The sequence below is a fragment of the Monodelphis domestica genome, chromosome 4 (assembly GCF_027887165.1).
Source record: "Monodelphis domestica isolate mMonDom1 chromosome 4, mMonDom1.pri, whole genome shotgun sequence".
NCBI lineage: Eukaryota > Metazoa > Chordata > Mammalia > Didelphimorphia > Didelphidae > Monodelphis > Monodelphis domestica.
This window is the reverse complement of record NC_077230.1, coordinates 172265246-172285312: the sequence shown is the minus strand read 5'-3', so window position 1 is coordinate 172285312 and position 20067 is coordinate 172265246. Positions and strand designations below refer to the sequence as shown.

Sequence of the window (20067 nt, the reverse complement as noted above, 5' to 3'; positions counted from 1 at the left end):
TTTTTCCTTTATACACACACAAAAATTCTTTTACTTTCCCTTTTGACACTAAACTGTTGCATTTATCTTAAAAGGGACAGTTCAATTTACACTTGGAATTTATACGTTAGAGGTAAGACTTGAACCCACATCTTCTTGATTTCAAGAAGATGCTTCTATATTCACCATGACATATTGTTTTATATACAGTTTTATTTTAATCCTTACATTCTGTTTTAGGATTAACACTGATTATTGGTTTCAAGGCAGAAGAATGGTAAGGGATAGCCAATGAGGGTTAAGTGAGTTGCCCAGGGTTACACAGCTAGGAAGTATCTGAAGTCATATTTGAACCCAGGACCTTCTCATATGGTTTTAACACTAGACCCTTAGAGATATATGATGCGGATCTTTTTCTTATTTACTAATTTCTTATTCTAGCTGAAATTAATTTGAATGTTTATTAAGTTATTAAAATTATATTTCTTATTTTAATGATTTTTCCCTATTTCTTTTCTAGCTAAGGGTTTTTTTTTACACCAATAGTTATGAAAGTTGCCTTCAAATCACTTTTCTTAATGTGACCTTTTCTATTTAGAACATAACCATTTGGAGGTTATTGTAGTATATGGTGTAAGATGTCATTCTGAACCTAATTTCTGCTAAAGTACTTTCTGAATATTCTCAGAAGTTCTTGTTAAATATAGTCTTTCCCTCAGTAATTTGCATTCTTGGGTTGTCAAATACTGCACTAATATATTCATATGCTTCTAGGTCTTATTTATCTAATTTTAAGAGGCAGTGTAGTAGATAGAGCACTATACTTGGAGTCAGAAAAACACAGTTTTGAATTCCTACTAAGATACTATTATGGGGAGGGGTAAAGAAAGGGTTCAAACTATAAATATAAATATAAAATAAAAGTTTACTTAACTAAAGGGAGAAAGGAAGGGAAGGGAATCAGGGAGTGACTTACTTCTAACCATACCCATATATTAAAACTTTAAACTTTATAAATTATCTTAACCTAACTAATTAAAGGAATAATTAAATATAAAGAGGGATTTGTAAAGTCAATAGGGTCCAAGATTCTCATGACACCAGAGTTCTCCTTTGGGTCAAACAGCAGTCTCAGGATGAAGGGTCCTCATAGAATTCAAGGGGGAATGAGGATTAACACACACACACTGTCCACCAGTGTGGGGTAATCACTCACTCAACCACTCCTTGAAGATGGTCCAATTCCCTGGCAGCTCCAAAGTTGTTTTCCTCAGGGAGAGACACCTTCACACCTTCTCTGTCTTCTGCCAGGGAGGCACACTCAGTTAACAACTGTCAGTCCTCAATTGCCTTTCAGCTACCCAGTGCTTAGAATGTTGACCGAGGCCTTGCTCTGTGGAATCTCAGTTTAGCAACAGCCCATGCAGTCAGCCTGTCTTGTTATGCCCTGCTAGAAATCCCTTACTAGAATACTTACTAGTTGTAGAATTTTGGGCAAGCTACTTAATTTTCTTTTATACTCAATTTTTTTTAAATCTATAAAATGAGGACAAAAACATCCACTTGAGAAGATTATTATAAGGGTCAAATGAGATAAATATGTATATCTATAAATAAAGTACTTTGGAAAAATGAAAGTTTTATATAGACATATATGTATGTGTATAGATTGTTCATCTGTTTTTTTCTAAGTAAATCCTTGTATAATGTTCTAATACCTTTTCTTTATTCTTTTTGCTTTATTGTTATAACTAATATTGCTAGATCTATATAAAAGTAGTGGACAAAGATGGTATCTTTGCTTTATCCCTGTTCTTTTCAGGAAAAGTTTGTTTCACTATTATTGATATTATAATATCTATCTGTCTATGTATCTATATATGACATAGAGTTTTCCCCCGGCCCAGGTTTCCAGGGCATTATAGTGTCTGGCAAATAGTAGGTACTTGATAAATGTTTATTGGTTATTTTATTAATTTATGACATTTATTTTCATTCAGAATCATTTTCTTTTGTTTTAGTTTTTAAAACATTATTTTATTTGGTCATTTTCATACATTGTTCATTGGAAACAGATCATTTTCTTTTCCTCCCCCCAACCCCCCTGCCACCCCTTCCCTAGCCGACAGCCGATTCGTCTGGGTATCACATGTGTCCTTGCTCTGAACCCATTTCCTTGTTGTTGGTATTTGTATTAGGGTGCTCATTTAGCATCTCTCCTCGATCATGTCCCCTCAACCTCTGTAGTCAAGTAGTTGCTTTTCCTCGGTGTTTTTACTCCCTCAGTTTGTCCTCTGCTTGAGGATAGTTTTTTTTTTTCTCGTAGATCATTGCAGATTGTTCAGGGACATTGTAAAGCCATTACTGGAGAAGTCCATTATGTTCTCTTGTACCACAATGTGTCAGTCTCTGTGTACAATGTCCTCCTGGTTCTGCTCCTCTCAGTTCCTGGAGGTTGTTCCAATCTCCATGGAATTCCTCCACTTTATTATTCCTTTTAGCACAATAGTATTCCATCACCAACATATACCACAATTTGTTCAACCATTCTCCAATTGAAGGGCATCCCCTCATTTTCCAATTTTTGGCCACTACAAAGAGTGCAGCTATGAATATTCTTGTACAAGTCTTTTTCCTTATTATCTCTTTGGGGTACAAACCCAGCAGTACTATAGCTGGATCAAAGGGCAGACATTCTTTTATCGCCCTTTGGGCATAGTTCCAAATTGCCCTCCAGAATGGTTGGATCAATTCACAACTCCACCAACAATGAATTAGTGTCCCCACTTTGCCACATCCCCTCCAGCATTCATTACTTTCCTTTGCTGTCATGTTGAACAATCTTCTAGGTGTGAGGTGATACCTCAGAGTTGTTTTGGTTTGCATCTCTCTGATTATAAGAGATCTAGAACACTTTTTCATGTGCTTATTAATAGTCTTGATTTCTTTAACTGAAAATTGCCTATTCATGTCCTTTGCCCATTTATCAATTGGAGAATGGCTTGATTTTTTGTACAACTGGTTTAGCTCTTTATAGATTTGAGTAATTAGATCTTTGTCAGAGGTTGTTGTTATGAAGATTGTTTCTCATTTTGTTGCTTTCCTTCTAATTTTAGTTACATTGGTTTTGTTTGTACAAAACCTTTTTAATTTGATGTAGTCAAAATTATTTATTTTGCATTTTGTGACTCTAAGTCTTGCTTGGTTTTAAAATCTTTCCCTTCCCAAAGATCTGACATGTATACTATTCTGTGTTCACCTAATTTACTTATAGTTTCCTTCTTTATAGTCAAGTCATTCGCCCATTCTGAGTTTATCTTGGTGTAGGGTGTGAGGTATTGATCCAAACCTAATCTCTCCCACGCTGTCTTCCAATTTTCCCAGAAGTTTTTATCAAATACTGGATTTTTGTCCCAAAAGCAGGGGTCTTTGGGTTTGTCAAAGACTGTCTTACTGAGGGCATTTACCCCAAGTCTATTCCACTGATCCTCCTTTCTGCCTCTTAGCCAGTACCAAATTGTTTTGATGACCGCTGCTTTGTTTGAGATCTGGGACTGCAAGGCCACCTTCCTTGTATTTTTTTTTCATTATTTCCCTGGATAGCCTTGATCCTTTATTCTTCCAAATGAACTTTGTTCATTCAGAATAATTTTTAATGATTCCTTATTTCCCTTGTTTAGATAATAATTTTTCTTTACCAGTAGTTATGAAAACTTCTTCTTGATCTCCAATTTTTATCATCTCCTCCAACTTATATTTATGTACCTGCATATACATATGTATATATACATACATATAGATAGTAAGGAAGCATGTGTGCATATTTTATTAATGAGAGGCAGATTAGCCTATTCAGAATAGTAGAAAGGAAGAGAACCTCTTTCACATGACCCTAGGCAAATTACCTAACCCTCAGGTTTCCCCTGGGAACCCTTCTTTTTTAATTATAAAATTAATATATTTGTTTGTTGGTTATATTAAATTCCCATGTATCTCTCTTCTTCCCTCATCTCTCTGCACTTGAATCCCCTCTATATCTGTGTGTACATGATAAATATTGTATATTTATGTGTATACATATGTATATAGTAAACTCTGTCTTAGGTATTTCTTTTTACCAGTTCTTTTTCTGGAGGGAGACATTCACAAGTTATTTTTCAAATATTAATTTTGTAGCTGTATATAATGTTCTCTTGGTTTTACTCATTTCACTTTTCATAATTTCATGTAGGTTTTTTGTGTTATTAAAAATTAATCTGCCCATCATTTCTCATGATGTAGTAGCGTTCCATCACAATGATATGTCTTAACTTGTTTAACCATTTCCTAATTGATGGACATCCTCTTAATTTTCAGTTCTTTGTTACCATGAAGAGACAAGTTATAAATATTTTAGAACATATAGGTCCCTTTCTTTTATTTCCCTGATTAGTTTGGGATAGAGATGCAACAATGGTATTACTGGCTCTGAGGGTATATAATTATTTTTATAACTCTCTGGACATAATTCCAGATTGTTCTCCAAAATGATTGAGTTAATTCACAGTTCCATTAACTCTTTAAGACTAACTTGCAGGGCAATTGCAGAACTGTACTGAGAGAAGTTTCTTTACCTGAAGTTGTCTATATCAATCAAGTCATAGATCCTGTCCAAAAAATGATCTGTAAAGTATGTGTTAAGCATCTCTGCCTTTGTTCATTTATTTGATTTCTTCATGCCTCAGGACAGAGAAATATATTTAATTTTAGTATTCCCATTCAGAATAGATGCCATAAATCTTTAAGCTCTAAATTCTTCAATAGCTTTTTTCCAGTTCTGTGTTTTCCTTTTCATTTATCTTCCTGTTAGATTTATCTAGCTTTGTTAGCAAACTGAGAAAAGTTATGAAAGTATGAGAATGGAGTATATATTATCAGGGGGACAGTTGTTTAGTTTTGCTGTAGAATGGATGGGAGTATATGTAATATAACTAAAACATTTCATTGTAAAGGGGGAATAAAAAGATGTGAGACTGTTCTTACTCAAAAGAAATTTACAGTTGAGTGGCTAGGATAAAATAGCAAACAGACACATTAGAAGGCATGTGATGAGTCACACATGAATAGTTTCATATTCCTGTATTGTAAAAGGTGGATTACATTGAATAAGTATGCCATTTCAGTACCTTAAGTGTGAATAGCTGAGAATTACCATGTCAAAAAATCTTCTAAAATGACATTTTTTTTCTTATATGAGATCTCTTTAAGATGCTGAGTTTTAGTCATAGTGTAATGCTTCTCTGCATTTAAAGAATAAACCACAAAGACTCCAACTGACACATTGGATATTTGATAATAATTATAAAAATTTTGGAAAAAATGTAAAATACCTCTTTTAGGGAGCCAGGGCCCTATATTTGCAAAAGAAGGATTTAAATAATAAGTATTACAAAAATATTTTGTAATCTTTCACTTTAAAAATTTAGGACAGATTTAGTAAGGCAAAAAAGTATATGTAGATATGAAGTACAACCAAGAGCCAACTTATAGGTCTAAATGGCAAGGTTATTCTTTATAGGTTTTCCACTAGTAGAAGATGTTGGAATATAATAGTTCTCCCATTTTATATTGAGACTTTAGATGCCTCAAGCATTTATCAAAGCACTGATATGATTCTGAATAGTTCTAATATGAGAAACTTGTTAGTTCAGGTTAACTTTGGGGTGAAAATGAGATGCTCAGTTGTTGAATGGATAACAAAAGGTTTTCTGTCATGGTGACATAGTCTCTCCACTTTTTTACATAAAGAAGGTATATGTAATGAACTGAAAAATCTTAGAGAGTTTCCTTGCATGCTGAGGGGTCCATTGGTTTACCCTCGTGCACTCAGCTAGTATTTTCCATAGGCAGGACCCAAATGTTGAGATTCCTGATAATGGGGCTGGCTACCATCCACTCTATCATGCTTCTTCTTAACTCAATATTTTTAAGTTGTAGTAATAGTATTTATCATCAATCTTTATATATATATATATATATATACATATATATATATATATATATATATATAAAACTATTCTGACTTCTTTCAGGAAGTCAATATTATTTTTCAGGAAAGCAACATTTACACATTTTTTCTTCTTAGAATTGGAAGCAACTTTGGAGATAGTGATCACCTGTGTATAGGTATATTTTAGAGCCAAAAGTGTCTTCTGAGGAATACAACACCCTTACGTTATAATTAAAAAAAAAACCCAACAAAAACCGAAGTAAGTGACTTGCTTGAAGTCATAAAGATAGTTGACAGCAGTATAAGGATTGAAATCCATGCCACTTGCTTCATAAGCCAGTATTCTATTTCATATTTAACTTAAATATGATAAACCTTAATTTAAGTGCAATGTAACTAGGGAAATTTGAAGTGGAATTTATAGTCAATTTTGTCTCATGTGCCTTAGGTCAGGGCATCACTCTTCTCTATTTATTACCTTCTTCATTATCATTTTTGGTTCTAAGGCAATAAAGAAGCATATACTAATACTTCCTCATAGTAAAATAAGAATCTCTTAATTAACTTGAGAAACACTAAAATTTAAGAATACCTTGATGGATCAAGGTAAATAATTTGTTTGATGCCATACTTTTTTTTTTTTAATCCATAAGGCAAGGGAAATAGTAGAATGGAAATTGTATTTCAAAGTAAAATTATATTTTTTTTCACTGATTGATGTCCTTGTTCACCCTAATGTTAGTTTCATATCATTTATTTACTTATTCATTATTTTTTGACTTATAAAATGTATTTAATTAATTAATTTAGAATATTTTTTATGGTTACATGATTCATACTCTTTCCCTCCCCTCTTTCCCCTCCCCATAGCCAACAAGCAATTCCACTGGGTTTTACATATTACATATTATTTAATAAATATACTCGAGAAGCTCCTCATAAGCTTCTCTTCCCAACCCTCACATATTTGCATTTTTTGTGTATGTATTTCTTAACTTCCATTCACTTAAGCTTAAATAAATATCACTGACTACTCAATTGAATAACAGTACAAAAAAGAGTATCTAATAATCATCACAGTTACTTGTTTAGAATAAGTTAAAAAAAGTTTCTAAAGATTCTCTTACCTATGACAAATAAAAAGATAGAGATGATCAAGGGGGAAGTACAATGGATAATTCTGATCATATAAATTTAAAAGTTTTTACACAAACAAAAGCAATACAGCCAAAATTAGAAGGAAAGCAGGAAAGTGGGGAAAATTGACAGCAGGGTTCTCTGATAAAGGCATAATTTATCAAATATATAGAGAACTGAGACAATATAAAATAAGGACCATTCTACACTTCATATGTGATCTAAGGCTATGGGACAGGCAGTTTTCAGAAGCAGAATTCAAATCTAGGAGCTGATTTCCAGTTGCCAAGTTGGCAGAATGCCAACCACCCTCCAAGTGGCCACAGACTAAAACCAGGTTGAAATAAATACTGAAGCAGCAGAAACAACAGAAGAAGGGGTAAAGCAGTTCTCTGGCCCAAAGCAGAATGGAGAGATAGCAAGGAAGGCCCATCTTTCTGGGGGAGGAGGAGAAAGTATTGAGCAAACCTCAGTGGAATGCAAATGTGATACAGTGCAAGCTAGCTCAGTCCAGCCTTAGCAGGGGAAGAGGGGAAACCAAGGCAATACAGAACAGGTGGCAGCAGGAAGAATGAGGATCCTTATAGTCTAGTAGTTACAGCTCCCAAACTAAATAGCTACAGGCTTCCCCATGTAAGGCCAATTAGGTTGCAACCTTCAAATGTTCAATCTGGGAATGAGACAGCTGAACCCACCACAGACTCTGTGATAGATCACAGTTACAAGTAGAGAACAATGCTGCACTCCAAGCATGAAGTTAAGCTTTAGCCAATAAGCAAAATCAAGGGAAGAAATAACTCCCAAATGAGCAAAAGGCAGAGAAGAATCCTGACCCTAGGAAGCTATTTCAGCAACAGAAGATTAAAATGCAAGCTCAGAAGAAGACTAATACAAAAATGAAGTGTGAAGTTTCAAAGGAAAATATGAAGACATGTCAAGCCCAACATAAACTCCTGGGAGAGCTCTTAAAAAGAATTAAGAAAAACACCCCAAATAAGAAACTTAGAAGAAAAATTAGAAAAGGAAATGATAGAAAAAATCAATAGTTCAGAACAAAAACTTAGGGAAAAAATAGCTTTCTACAAAAGGAAATCCTCCAACAGGAAAATTTCTTTCAGAAAGGAAGTACAAAGCCTCAAGGAAGAAAATGGCTCCCTAAAAATTAGAATTAAACAAATGGAAGCTAATGATTCCATAAGAAAAACAAATTTAAGAGGATGAAAAAACAGGGGAAAATTTGAAATATCGCATTGGATAACGACTGACCTGGAAAAACATTCAGAAGAGATAATCTAAGAATCATTGTATTGCCTGATACCAGCTTGCAAGAAATTATCATGGACAACTGCTCTGATGTTCTTGAATAAGAAAGGAAAATAAAAATTGAAAGAATTCATCAATCACCTTGAGAGAAATTACAAATTTAAAAATCTCAGGACTATTATAGTGATTTCAGTATTCCCAAGTCAAGGAGAAAATACTATAATTATCAAGAAACAAAACAATTCAGATATTGAGGAACCACAATCAAGAGTACATAGGTTCTAGCAGCTTTTACCTTAAAGGTTCAGAAAGCATAGAATATGATATTTTGCAAGGAAAAGGATTTAGGCCTACAACCAAAAGTCACCTACACAGAAAAACTGAGCATAATACTCCAGGAGGAGAAATAGATATTCAATGAAATAGAGGACTTCCAGGCATTTCTGAAGAAACAACCAGAGATAAAAAGAAAATTCAATAAGGAAATGCTAACTACCTATGGAGAGAGGACCAATGAACTATAAGTACATATCAAAGCATATTTTTTTTCAATTTTTTTGTTCCCCTTCTCAAATGGCTAATATGGAAATATGTTTTACATGACTTTACATATATAAATTATATTATATGGCTTGACTTAACAATGGTTGGGGGTAGGGGCTAGAGAAAGGGAGAAAACTTGGAACTCAAAAAAAGAATATTAAGAATAAATAATAATTGAGGGGAGGTCTCTTTCTTGTGATACAGTGGCAGTGTTCATAGTCGCTGTGGTATGGACTCTTACAGTTGCTGTTACAGATATATATCTGGGAGAAAAAAGTTATGTGACCAGTTATGAACAACCCTTTATGGTCTGTTGATATCCACCTAATGACAAGAAAGCTTCTTTTTCCCCTTTTCTTTTTTTTTAGTATTTACAGGACAATATGATAAAAGTAAATATTGTGATATCAGTTATGTCAGTGCTTTCATGAAATATTTACATATTCCTTATTCAGTGAAAGAAGATAATATCAAATAGACAAAAAAGCTCATGAAAGAAATAAAGTAAAAGATAGTGTGTTCTGATTTGCCGTCAGACTCCAACAGTTCCTTTTTTGGCTGTGGATAGCATTTTGTATCATGATTCCTTGAGGGTTAAACTTACACTTAAAAAATGAATAATCAGATCAAACTTTGAATAAATTTCACATGTTGAAACTAAATATTCAATGTTATCTCCTAGCATCTTAATTTTTATTGTAATAAGGCTAAAGAGTTTCCCTAATATTCTTCTCCCCTCACCATCCTGTACACACATTGATTTTTGAGGAGATAGTAACTACTGTATCTTTGCAATTTAGATAGATTTGTTTTCTGATATTAAATATATATTCCTCTATGCCTATACTTTGTAGGGTTGGTTTTGTTTTTGTTTTTGTTTTTTGCCTAAATGAGTGTCAAAGTACTTGGTCAAAGGCTTTTTCTACATCTATTAAGACAATTATGTGGTTTTTTAATATGCTTATGTTAATTGTTTTCCTAATGATGATCAATCCTTGCATGGCTATTATAAATCCAACTTGGTTATAGTGATTTCTTCACTGAATTGTTCCATATTGACAGGATTCATTTATAGTTTTTGAATTAATGTTCACAATGTTAATGATATATTACTTTCTTGTGCTTTAACAATTTCTGGTTTAGATATTGGAAGTATATTATATAGTAAAAATAATTTGGTGGGGAATTTCCTTTTTCAATTTTTGGGAATAATTTGTATGATACTGTTACTAATTGTTCTCTAAAAGTTTGATAGGATACTCCTGAATCTATGAGGAAAGACATTTTTCCCTTTGATTATTCTTTTTTTAGCTAGTTTCTTTTCTGAGATTGGAGTATTAAGGTATCAATCTGTTTTTCTGAATCTTGGTATTTCATAATTTTTATGGTATTCCTCTTTCTTTTGGGTTCTCCATTTTGTTAACATAGCTATAAATAGTTTCTGATTTATATATTCTGATTTTGTTTTTATTTTTCTTTATTTACTATTTTGTTGATTTGTTTTTCAGTTGTTTTTAATCAGATTGACTGAAAGTTTATTAGTATTTTTAAAGGATTAGCTTTTTATTTTTCATTTCTATAGTGTTTTTTTTTGGTTACTACTTTATGTCTTCTTTAATTTTTTCAAGTCATCAAGCATTTATTTTTTTCTTTTTCCTTTACCCCTACCCCCCAGATTACAAGTAGCCTCTTTTAATTTTTGATATTTCCTCTTTTGTAGTTAGTTTAAATTTGCTTACTTGTCAGCTTTTTAAGTTAAAAAAATACTTATTTAGTTAATTAATTATCTCTTTTTCTATCTTGTTAATATATGTTTTCAGGGAAACAATTGTTCTTCTGAGGACTGCTTTAGCTACATCCCAGAAATTTTGGTATGTTGTTTCATCATTATAATTTTATTTTACATAATTATTAATTGCTTCTCTGATATGTTCTTTGACTCATTATTTGGGATTTCATTGTTTAGTCTTCATTTATGTCTATCATTTTTGCTTTTTGAACTCATTACTATTTTTATTATAGTCTATAAAGAGTCGTTTTTTACTATTTCTGCTTTTTTTACTGTACTTGCAATATCTTTGTGTCCTTAACATATAATCATTAAACTTCCAAATGTTTATAAGAATATGCATATTCATTAGCATTCCCATTTAGATGATATCCTCTGTATTTTATCTCTTATTTCTCTAGCAATTCGTTTTATATTTTCCCTTTTCATTATATTTCTGTTAGCTTTATCTAAAACTGAGAGAAGGATAATGAAATTTCCAGTGACTATTGTGTTAGTATCTATTTTCTTATATTTTAGTTAAATTTTCCTTTATGAATTTAGATACCAAAGCATTTGGGACACATAATTTTAATACTAACATTGGTTTGTTGATAGTGATTCTGTTTAGCATTAATATAATGTTCTTGTTTATCCCTTTAAAAGCTTTAAATATTTATTGTTGTTTTGTTTCATAGGATGATTCTAACTCTTGCTTTTTTTTTTTGGTTCATCTGCTATTCAATAAATTTTTTCTAGCTTTTCTTTTTTCTGTATATATTTTTCTTTCTTAAAAATGGATTTCTTTAAAAAGTTAACATTTTATGTCCCCCATATATGAAACAATACTTTTAGCATACATTTTATGAAAAATTATGAAATCCAAATGATATATACCTCCTTCCCTTTTTTCCTCACTTGCCAAAATGATAAACAATTTGATCTAGGTTATACATGTGTAATCATGCTAAATATATAACATTTCCATATTGATCATGCTATGAGAGAATATTCATATAAAACCAAACCTCCCAAATAGAAGCATAGACAAATAAAATAAAGTGGAAAATGGTATGCTTTTCTCTTCTTTGAGACACCTTCAGTTCTTTCTCTAGATGTGGATAGTATTTTATATCATAAGTTCTTGAGAATTGTATTAGATCCTTATATTGCTGGAAATAGTTCTCTTTTAGAATTGATCATCATGCAATATTACTATTACTGTGTAACGTTCTCTTGATTCTACTTACTTCACTCTGCTTTAGTTCATGTAGGTCTTTTCAAGTTTTTCTGAAATCATCCTGCGCATCATTTCTTAGTATTCCATCAAAATCATATACCATAATTTTTCAGTAATTCCACAATCAATGAATATCCCCTCAATTTCAAATTCTTTGTTACTACAAAAAGAAGTGCTATAAATATTTTTGTACAAATAGATCATTTCCACTTTTTGATCTTTTTAGGATATAGATCTAGTAATGATATTGCTGGGTCAAAGGGTATAAACAGTTTTTTGGCCCTTTAGCCATGGTTCCAAATTGATCTCCAGAATGGTTGTATCATATACATATCATATACCATCAGTGTATTAGTGTCCTGATTTTCTAAAATCCCTTCCAACATTTATTATTTTCCTTTTTTTCATGTTAGCCAGTCTAATGGGTGTGAGATAGTACTTCAGAGTTGTTTTAATTTGCATTTCTCTAATCAATAGTGATATGAAATACTTTTTTTTATATGACTAAAGATAGTTTTAATTTCTTTATCTGAGAATTGTTCTTCATCTCCTTTGATCGTTTGTCAATTGGGAAATTATTTGTATTCTTATAAATATGAATCAGTTTTCTATATAGTTGAGAAATAAAGCCATTGCCAAAGAGACTTGCTATGAAATTTTTTTCCCCAGTTTGTCATTTAATTTTGGTTGCATTGGTTTATTTATGTAGAAACTGTTTAAATTAATGTAGTCAAAGAAATCTATTTTACATCTTTACGTTCTTTATGACATCTTTTGACCTAAAATTCTTCCCTTATCTGTAGGTGTGACAGGTAAACTACTTTGTGCTCTCCATTTGTTTGTGGTATGTCACTACTTATTTCTAAATTATATATGCATTTTGACTTTACCTCAGTATGGTATGAAGTGTTAGTTTATGCCTAATTTCTGCCATATAGTTTTCTAGTTTTCTCAGTAGTTTTTAAAATAAGATAGTGAGTTCTTCTTCCAAAAGCTTGAATCTTTGAGTCTGTCAGACACCAAGTTATGGTCATTTGTCATTGTATGTTGAGTGCCTATTCTATTCCATCCATCCTCTGCTCTATTATATAGTCAGTACCAGGTTTTTTTGATGGTTGCCACTTTTTAATATGGTTTTAGATTCAGAAGGTACAGCTAAGTCACCTTCATTCATATTTTTTGCATTAATTTCCTTAATATTCTAGGTCATTTATTCCTCCAGATTTATTTTGTTTTATTTTTTTTCTAATTCTATGAGATAATTTTTGGGTAGTTTGATTTGTATAGCACTGAATAAGTCAATTAATTTAGGAAGAATTATCATTTTTATCATTTTGGCTCAGCCTACTTATGAGCAAAAGTTATTTAATGAATGTTTTTCCAGTTGTTTAGATCTGACTTTGTGTGAAAAATGTCTTGTAGTTGTGGTCACATAGTTCTTGGGTTTCTCTTGGTAGATAGATTTACAGGTATTTTATATTGTCTACAGTTATTTTAAATGGGATTTCTTTTTTTATGTCTTGTTGTTGGGCATTGATATAGAGTTATGCTAATGATTTTTGAGGGTTTATTTTATCCATTTACCTTCTTGCCCTTTGCCTTATAGGTTCTCTTCTTTCAGTTAGAATTCAGGAGTTATTTTTCTTCATTGTGGACTTTGACTTAATTGGAGTTCATCACATATGCCCCTCTATGTTCTTTCTCCCCTTCTAGTTTTACATACGCTGACATAATAAACTTTAGTCCCACAAAACAAAACATTGATTTACGTAACAGTGTGTGTGTGGGTTGTGAGTCTTAGTATGTGATATTCTAGGCCTATTTCTCCACCATTACTTCTATTTGAATTCTGCTTTCATCCTTGTTTCTTGTTTTGCTTGTAAAAACAAAGCTATTAATGGTCTTTCAGTCATTTTGTTTATATTTTTGTTCTCAGTTGCTATATTTGATTACCCTTCCTTTAATTCTGGTGTCTGGAATGTTTAAGACTAAAAAAACTTCTTCTGGGCTGGTGTATTTTCTAAAAAAAGTTTTGAATGTCTCTTTTAATGAGACATGAGACATGAGACATGGCTAGGCTTATGTCTATAGTGTGTGCCATCTTGGGTTGCATCTTGAGCTTCTTTACTCTTTAGAATACATTATTCCATTCTTTCCTTCAATTTGTGGTGGTTATCAAATAGTCTTGTATTATTTGAATTTTCTTCATTTTATATTTGGGTATCTTTGCTTGAAGAATTTGTTTTTGTCAGTAGTATTGCTATATTTTTAACCACTCCGTATCTTGGAGTTTGCAGTATAAAATTCTTTTCTACAGAAAAATTTGTGGATTCTTTCAGTTCTAGAGAGTTTTCTTATTTTTTTGCATTATGGCATTCAAGTTTTTTGACTTTTCATGTTTTTCTGGGAGACTTACAATTCTTAAATTGTGTCTATGAATTCTTAAAGAAAAGATGTTTTGTTTGGATGGCAAGCCCATTATCTATTAATGATTTTGCCTTTTGCTTTTCTTCATCCATGCTATCTTTCACATTGTATATTTGTATTTCCAATCAGTTGTCCTCTCTATTTCTTTGGTAACACTTGCTACCATGAATGGAAGTTTTCCTATTTCTAGTCATTTCTGTTATACCTCATAAACTTTGCTTTTACAATTATTATCTCTCTTTTAAGTCACCTAGCAACATTTTTCTCTTTTATACTTTCTTGCAATTACATTGGGATTTATTCCCTCATTAGGTATTGATTCATTTTACCTTGTCAGTGCTCAACTGATATGAAGTCTATATCCCCTTCTAGTATTAATAGCTTTCTTTTTGGTTTATCTTATCTAAAAACCCTGTTCAGGGTTTTTAATAGTGTGTTTAAACAAAATAAAAACCCTTACCTTCTGTCTTAGAATCACTATTATGCATTAGTTCCAAGGCAGAAGAACAGTAAGGGCTAAGCAGTGGCAATCAAGTGACTTGTGCAGGGTCACATAGTTGGGAAGTGACCTTCCATCTCCAAGTCTGACTTTATCTGTTGAGCCATCTAGCTTCACTTTTTTTTTTAATTTTAAACATTATTTTATTTGGTCATTTCCAAACATTATTCACTGGAAACAAAGATCATTTTCTTTTCCTCACCGCACCCCCTCCCACCACCTTTCCCTCTCCCATAGCCAACGCACGATTCCACTGGTTATCACATGTGTTCTTGACTGGAACCCATTTCCCTGTTGTTGGTATTTGCATTAGAGTGTTCATTTAGAGTCTCTCCTCAGTCATATCCCCTCAACCTCTGTAGTCAAGCAGTTGCTTTTCATCGGTGTTTTTACTCCCACAGTTTATCCTCTGCTTGTGGATAGTATTTTTTAGATCCCTGCAGATTGTTCAGGGATATTGCATTGCCACTAATGGAGAAGTCCATCACCTTCGATTGTACCACAATGTATCAGTCTCTGTGTACAATGTTCTCCTGCTTCTGCTCCTTTCGCTCTGCATCACTTCCTGGAGGTTGTTACAGTCTCCATGGAATTCCTCTACTTTATTATTTTAGCACAATAGTATTCCATCACCAACATATACCACAATTTGTTCAGCCATTCCCCAATTGATGGGCATTCCCTCGTTTTCCAGTTTTTGGCCACCACAAAGAGTGCAGCTATGAATATTCTTGTACAAGTCTTTTTCCTTATTATCTCTTTGGGGTACAAACCCAGCAGTGCTATAGTTAGATCAAAGGGCAGACAGTCTTTTATCACCCTTTGGGCATAGTTCCAAATTGCCCTCCAGAATGGCTGGATCAATTCACAACTCCACCAACAATGAATTAGTGTCCCCACTTTGCCACATCCCCTCCAGCATTCATTACTTTCCATAGCTGTTATGTTAGCCAATCTGCTAAGTGTGAGGTGATACCTCAGAGTTTTTTTGATTTGCATCTCTCTGATTATAAGAGATGCAGAGCATTTTTTTATGTGCTTATTAATAGATTTCTTTTATTTAAAATATATTTTATTTGATCATTTCCAAGCATTATTCGTTAAAGACATAGATCATTTTCTTTTCCTCCCCCCCACCCCCCATAGCCGACGCGTAAGTCCACTGGGCATTAGATGTTTTCTTGATTTGAACCCATTGCTTTGTTGATAGTATTTGCATTAGAGTGTTCATTTAGAGTTATTAATAGATTTCTTTGGCTGAGAACTGCCTGTTCATGTCCCTTGCCCATTTGTCAATTGGAGAATGGCTTGATTTTTTGTACAATTGATTTAGTTCTTTATAAATTTGAGTAATTAAACCTTTGTCAGAGGTTTTTATGAAGATTGTTTCCCAATTTGTTGCTACCCTTCTGATTTTGGTTACATTGGTTTTGTTTGTACAAAAACTTTTTAATTTGATGTAATCCAGATTATTTATTTTGCATTTTGTAACTCTTTTTAATTCTTGCTTGGTTTTGAAGTCTTTCCCTTCCCAAAGGTCTAACATGTATACTATTCTGTGTTCACCTAATTTTCTTATAGTTTCCTTCTTTATGTTCAAGTCATTCACCCATTTTGAATTTATCTTGGTGTAGGGTGTGAGGTGTTGATCTAAACCTAATCTTTCCCACACTGTCCTCCAATTTTCCCAGCAGTTTTTATGAAATAGTGGATTTTTGTCCCAAAAGCTGGGATCTTTGGGTTTGTCATATACTATCTTGCTGAGGTTGCTTTCCCCCAGTCTATTCCACTGATCCTCCTTTCTGTCTCTTAGCCAGTACCAAATTGTTTTGATGACCGCTGCTTTATAATATAGTCTGAGATCTGGGACTGCAAGGCCCCCTTCCTTTGTATTTTTTTTTATTATCTCCCTGGATATCCTTGATCTTTTGTTCTTCCAAATGAACTTTGTTATGGTTTTTTCTAAATCAGTAAAAAAAATTTTGGAAGTTCCATGGGTATGGCACTAAATAGATAGATGAGTTTGGGCAGGATGGTCATTTTTATTATATTGGCTCGTCCTACCCATGAGCAGTTAATGTTCTTCCAATTGTTCAAGTCTAGTTTTAGTTGTGTGGAAAGTGTTTTGTAGTTGTGTTCATATAGTTCCTGTGTTTGTTTTGGCACATAGATTCCTAAGTATTTTATATTGTCTAGGGTGACTTTAAATGGAATTTCTCTTTCTAATTCTTGCTGCTGAAATGGGTTGGAGATATATAGAAATGCTGATGACTTCTGCGGGTTTATTTTGTATCCTGCAACTTTGCTAAAGTTGTTGATTATTTCAATTAGCTTTTTGGTTGAATCTCTAGGATTCTTTAAGTAGACCATCATGTCATCTGCAAAGAGCGATAATTTGGTCTCCTCCTTGCCTATTTTAATGCATTCAATTTCTTTTTCTTCTCTAATTGCTACTGCTAGTGTTTCTAATACAATGTCAAATAATAGAGGTGATAATGGGCATCCTTGTTTCACTCCTGATCTTAATGGGAATGCGTCTAGTTTATCCCCATTGCAGATGATATTAGCTGATGGTTTTAGATATATACTGTTTATTATTTTTAGGAACAACCCTTCTATTCCTATGCTTTCTAGTGTTTTTAGTAGGAATGGGTGTTGTATTTTTTTTTTTTTTATTTTTAAAACCCTTACCTTCTGTCTTGGAGTCAATACTGTGTATTGGCTCCAAGGCAGAAGAGTGGTAAGGGCTAGGCAATGGGGGTCAAGTGACTTGCCCAGGGTCACACAGCTAGGAAGTGGCTGAGGCCAGATTTGAACCTAGGACCTCCCGTCTCTAGGACTGGCTCTTAATCCACTGAGCTACCCAGCTGCCCCCGGAATGGGTGTTGTATTTTATCAAAGGCTTTTTCTGCATCTATTGAGATAGTCATGTGGTTCTTGTTGGTTTCCTTTTTGATGTGGTTAGCTTCACTTTTTAATAGTATTTTTGTTTTTGTTTTTGAAGCCTTGAACAATTTTAACCTTTCCCCCCTAATGCACTATTTACTTTTTTACTCCTTCATTTTTAAGTGTGGTTTCTCCAGCAGCTAGATTACAAAATCATTGCATTCTCCCCTCATTCTGGGAAATTTACAGGGTACCAGCCTTGGTCTCTTCTCTAAGTGACTTCTAAGAGAACAGACTGGCCTCAGCTAGATGGTGGATTCTTTCCTTCAAGCTGAGTTCCCTTTGTTCTTTAATTCTCTGACTGAATTATGTTGTGTCAGTGTTGATAAATGCTGTTCCAACTAGAGCAAACTTCTGCCACTTGGAATTCCACAGTACTGGGAAGCGGGGTTGATCATGTTGAGTTGAATTCTCTTGTAAGCAGTGGGTTGGCTTGTGCAGCTTTGCTCCTAGAGTGTAGTGAACTGAGTTTGTGAAGGAATTAGTATCTGATCCGTTAGTTCAACAGGTTTTTATTTCATTTGATTTCTTGTGTTTTCAACCATGGAGATAGATGAAATTGCTTTATCTCTTCTTAATATTCCTGTTTTGGAGAAGTGTGAGAGGTTGTGTTGGCCAGAGAAAATATCCAGTCCTCCATCTTATTGCTCACATCTATATATTGGGGATCAATAAAATCCAGGCTTTAAAATGTAAAATCTGAAACTTAGCTTTTTTTTTTTTTTATTAACAGAGAAATAATTTCAACGGGATCTAGTTAGTTTTAGAGATGCTATCGTCAGAAGCCCACCACTAGTCTTTGTCCATCAGACAACCACCATTGTATCCAATGCCATCTTCAGCCTGGCTGATCATATCATATGTGTTTTATAGCAAAGATTTGCAGACTATGGCCCAAGGGCCAAATCTGCCCCACTTTCTGTTTTGTACGGTACATAAGCTAAGAATAGCTTTTTTACCCCCCCCCCCTTTTTTTTTCCTTTTGGAAAATTGTATTTAGTTAGTCAATTTAGAATATTTTTCCATGGTTACAAGATTCATGTTCTTTCCCTCCCCTTCCCCCAACCCCCTCCTTTAGTTGATGCGCAATTCCACTGGGTTTTGTATGTATCATTAATTAAGCTCCATTTCCATACCATTATTTGCACTATGGTGATCATTTAGAGTCTATATCCCCAATCATTTCCTCATCAACCCTCATGATCAAGCAGTTGTTTTTCTTCTGTTTCTACTTCCATGGTTCTTTCTCTTGATGTGGACAGCATTCTTTCTCATAAGTCCCTCCTAATAGTTCTGGATCATTGCATTGCTACTAGCAGAGAAGTCCATTACATTTGATTGTACCACAGTATATCAGTCCAAGAATAGCTTTTTTAATCCAGATTTGGCCCTTGGACCATCGTTTGCCAACTTCAGTTCTAGAGAGAAGGGATTTATTTATAAGGAATCCTACTTTAACAGAATCATTTCCAAATTCACATTCCATAGTGGTGACTTCATATGTTATGGTGGCAAGTCCATCTACATGGAGAAATTTACTGAAGAGGATATCAACCTGAAGCACACTGGTTCTGGCATCTTGTCCATGATAGACGCTGGACCCAATCCAAATTGGCTTCCAATTTTTCACCTGCACAGTTAAGACTGATTTGCTTGATGGCAAGATTACAGTCTTTGACCAGAGAAAAGAAGAAATCACCATTGTAAAAGTCTTGAAGCATTTCAGATTTTAGAATTTCAGGACTGGGAAGTTATCTGGTCACTTTTGTGGTGGATAACTCTTAAAGGTTTTTCTTTTTTTATCTTGGGGTCACTCTGTGATTGGGAGGATCTCAAACCTAATTTGCTTTCATGCTTGTGCTCTCCCTTGCTGTAGTTCCCTTTGTATTTCTTTCATTTTCTCTTTCAAATATCTCACAAGAATGAAGAATTATATTTATTATTATGAATTAAAAACTAAGCTACAAAAAAGAGACCTACGCCAACCAAATTACCTTTCTTATTTTGTCTGTTTATCTGATTTCTTTGTTTTATTAAAATGCTTCAGGAACATTTAGAATCATGTAACTTGAGATATGTTATGACTGGAAGATATAAATTTGAGATTATGGTTTCCATTTCTATAATAAAATAATATAGTTTAACTTTTCAAGAAAAAATCATAATCATTGCAAACAGGATGGGGTCAATGTTCCATTCTTTGGTTTTGCAGTGTGGGGATGGTTGTAAAAGAATACAAGTAGTATAAAAAGAAAAGTTATTGCTGATGAATAGGA

General features: G+C 33.4%; 1 protein-coding gene across 3 annotated transcripts in view; it reads left to right on the top strand.

Moving 5' to 3' along the window:
* Nucleotides 1-20067, top strand: part of GRB14 (growth factor receptor bound protein 14) — a 175510-nt gene that overhangs the window by 47972 nt on the left and 107471 nt on the right. For 2 of the 3 annotated variants that reach the window (XM_016433667.2, XM_007494274.3), the window contains exon 3: nt 10732-10782. The exons of the other annotated variant lie outside the window; for it this stretch is intronic. In XM_016433667.2, coding sequence (XP_016289153.1) covers nt 10732-10782 — 51 coding nt within the window. The remainder of the gene's footprint in view (nt 1-10731; nt 10783-20067) is intronic. 3 annotated transcript variants of the gene reach the window in all.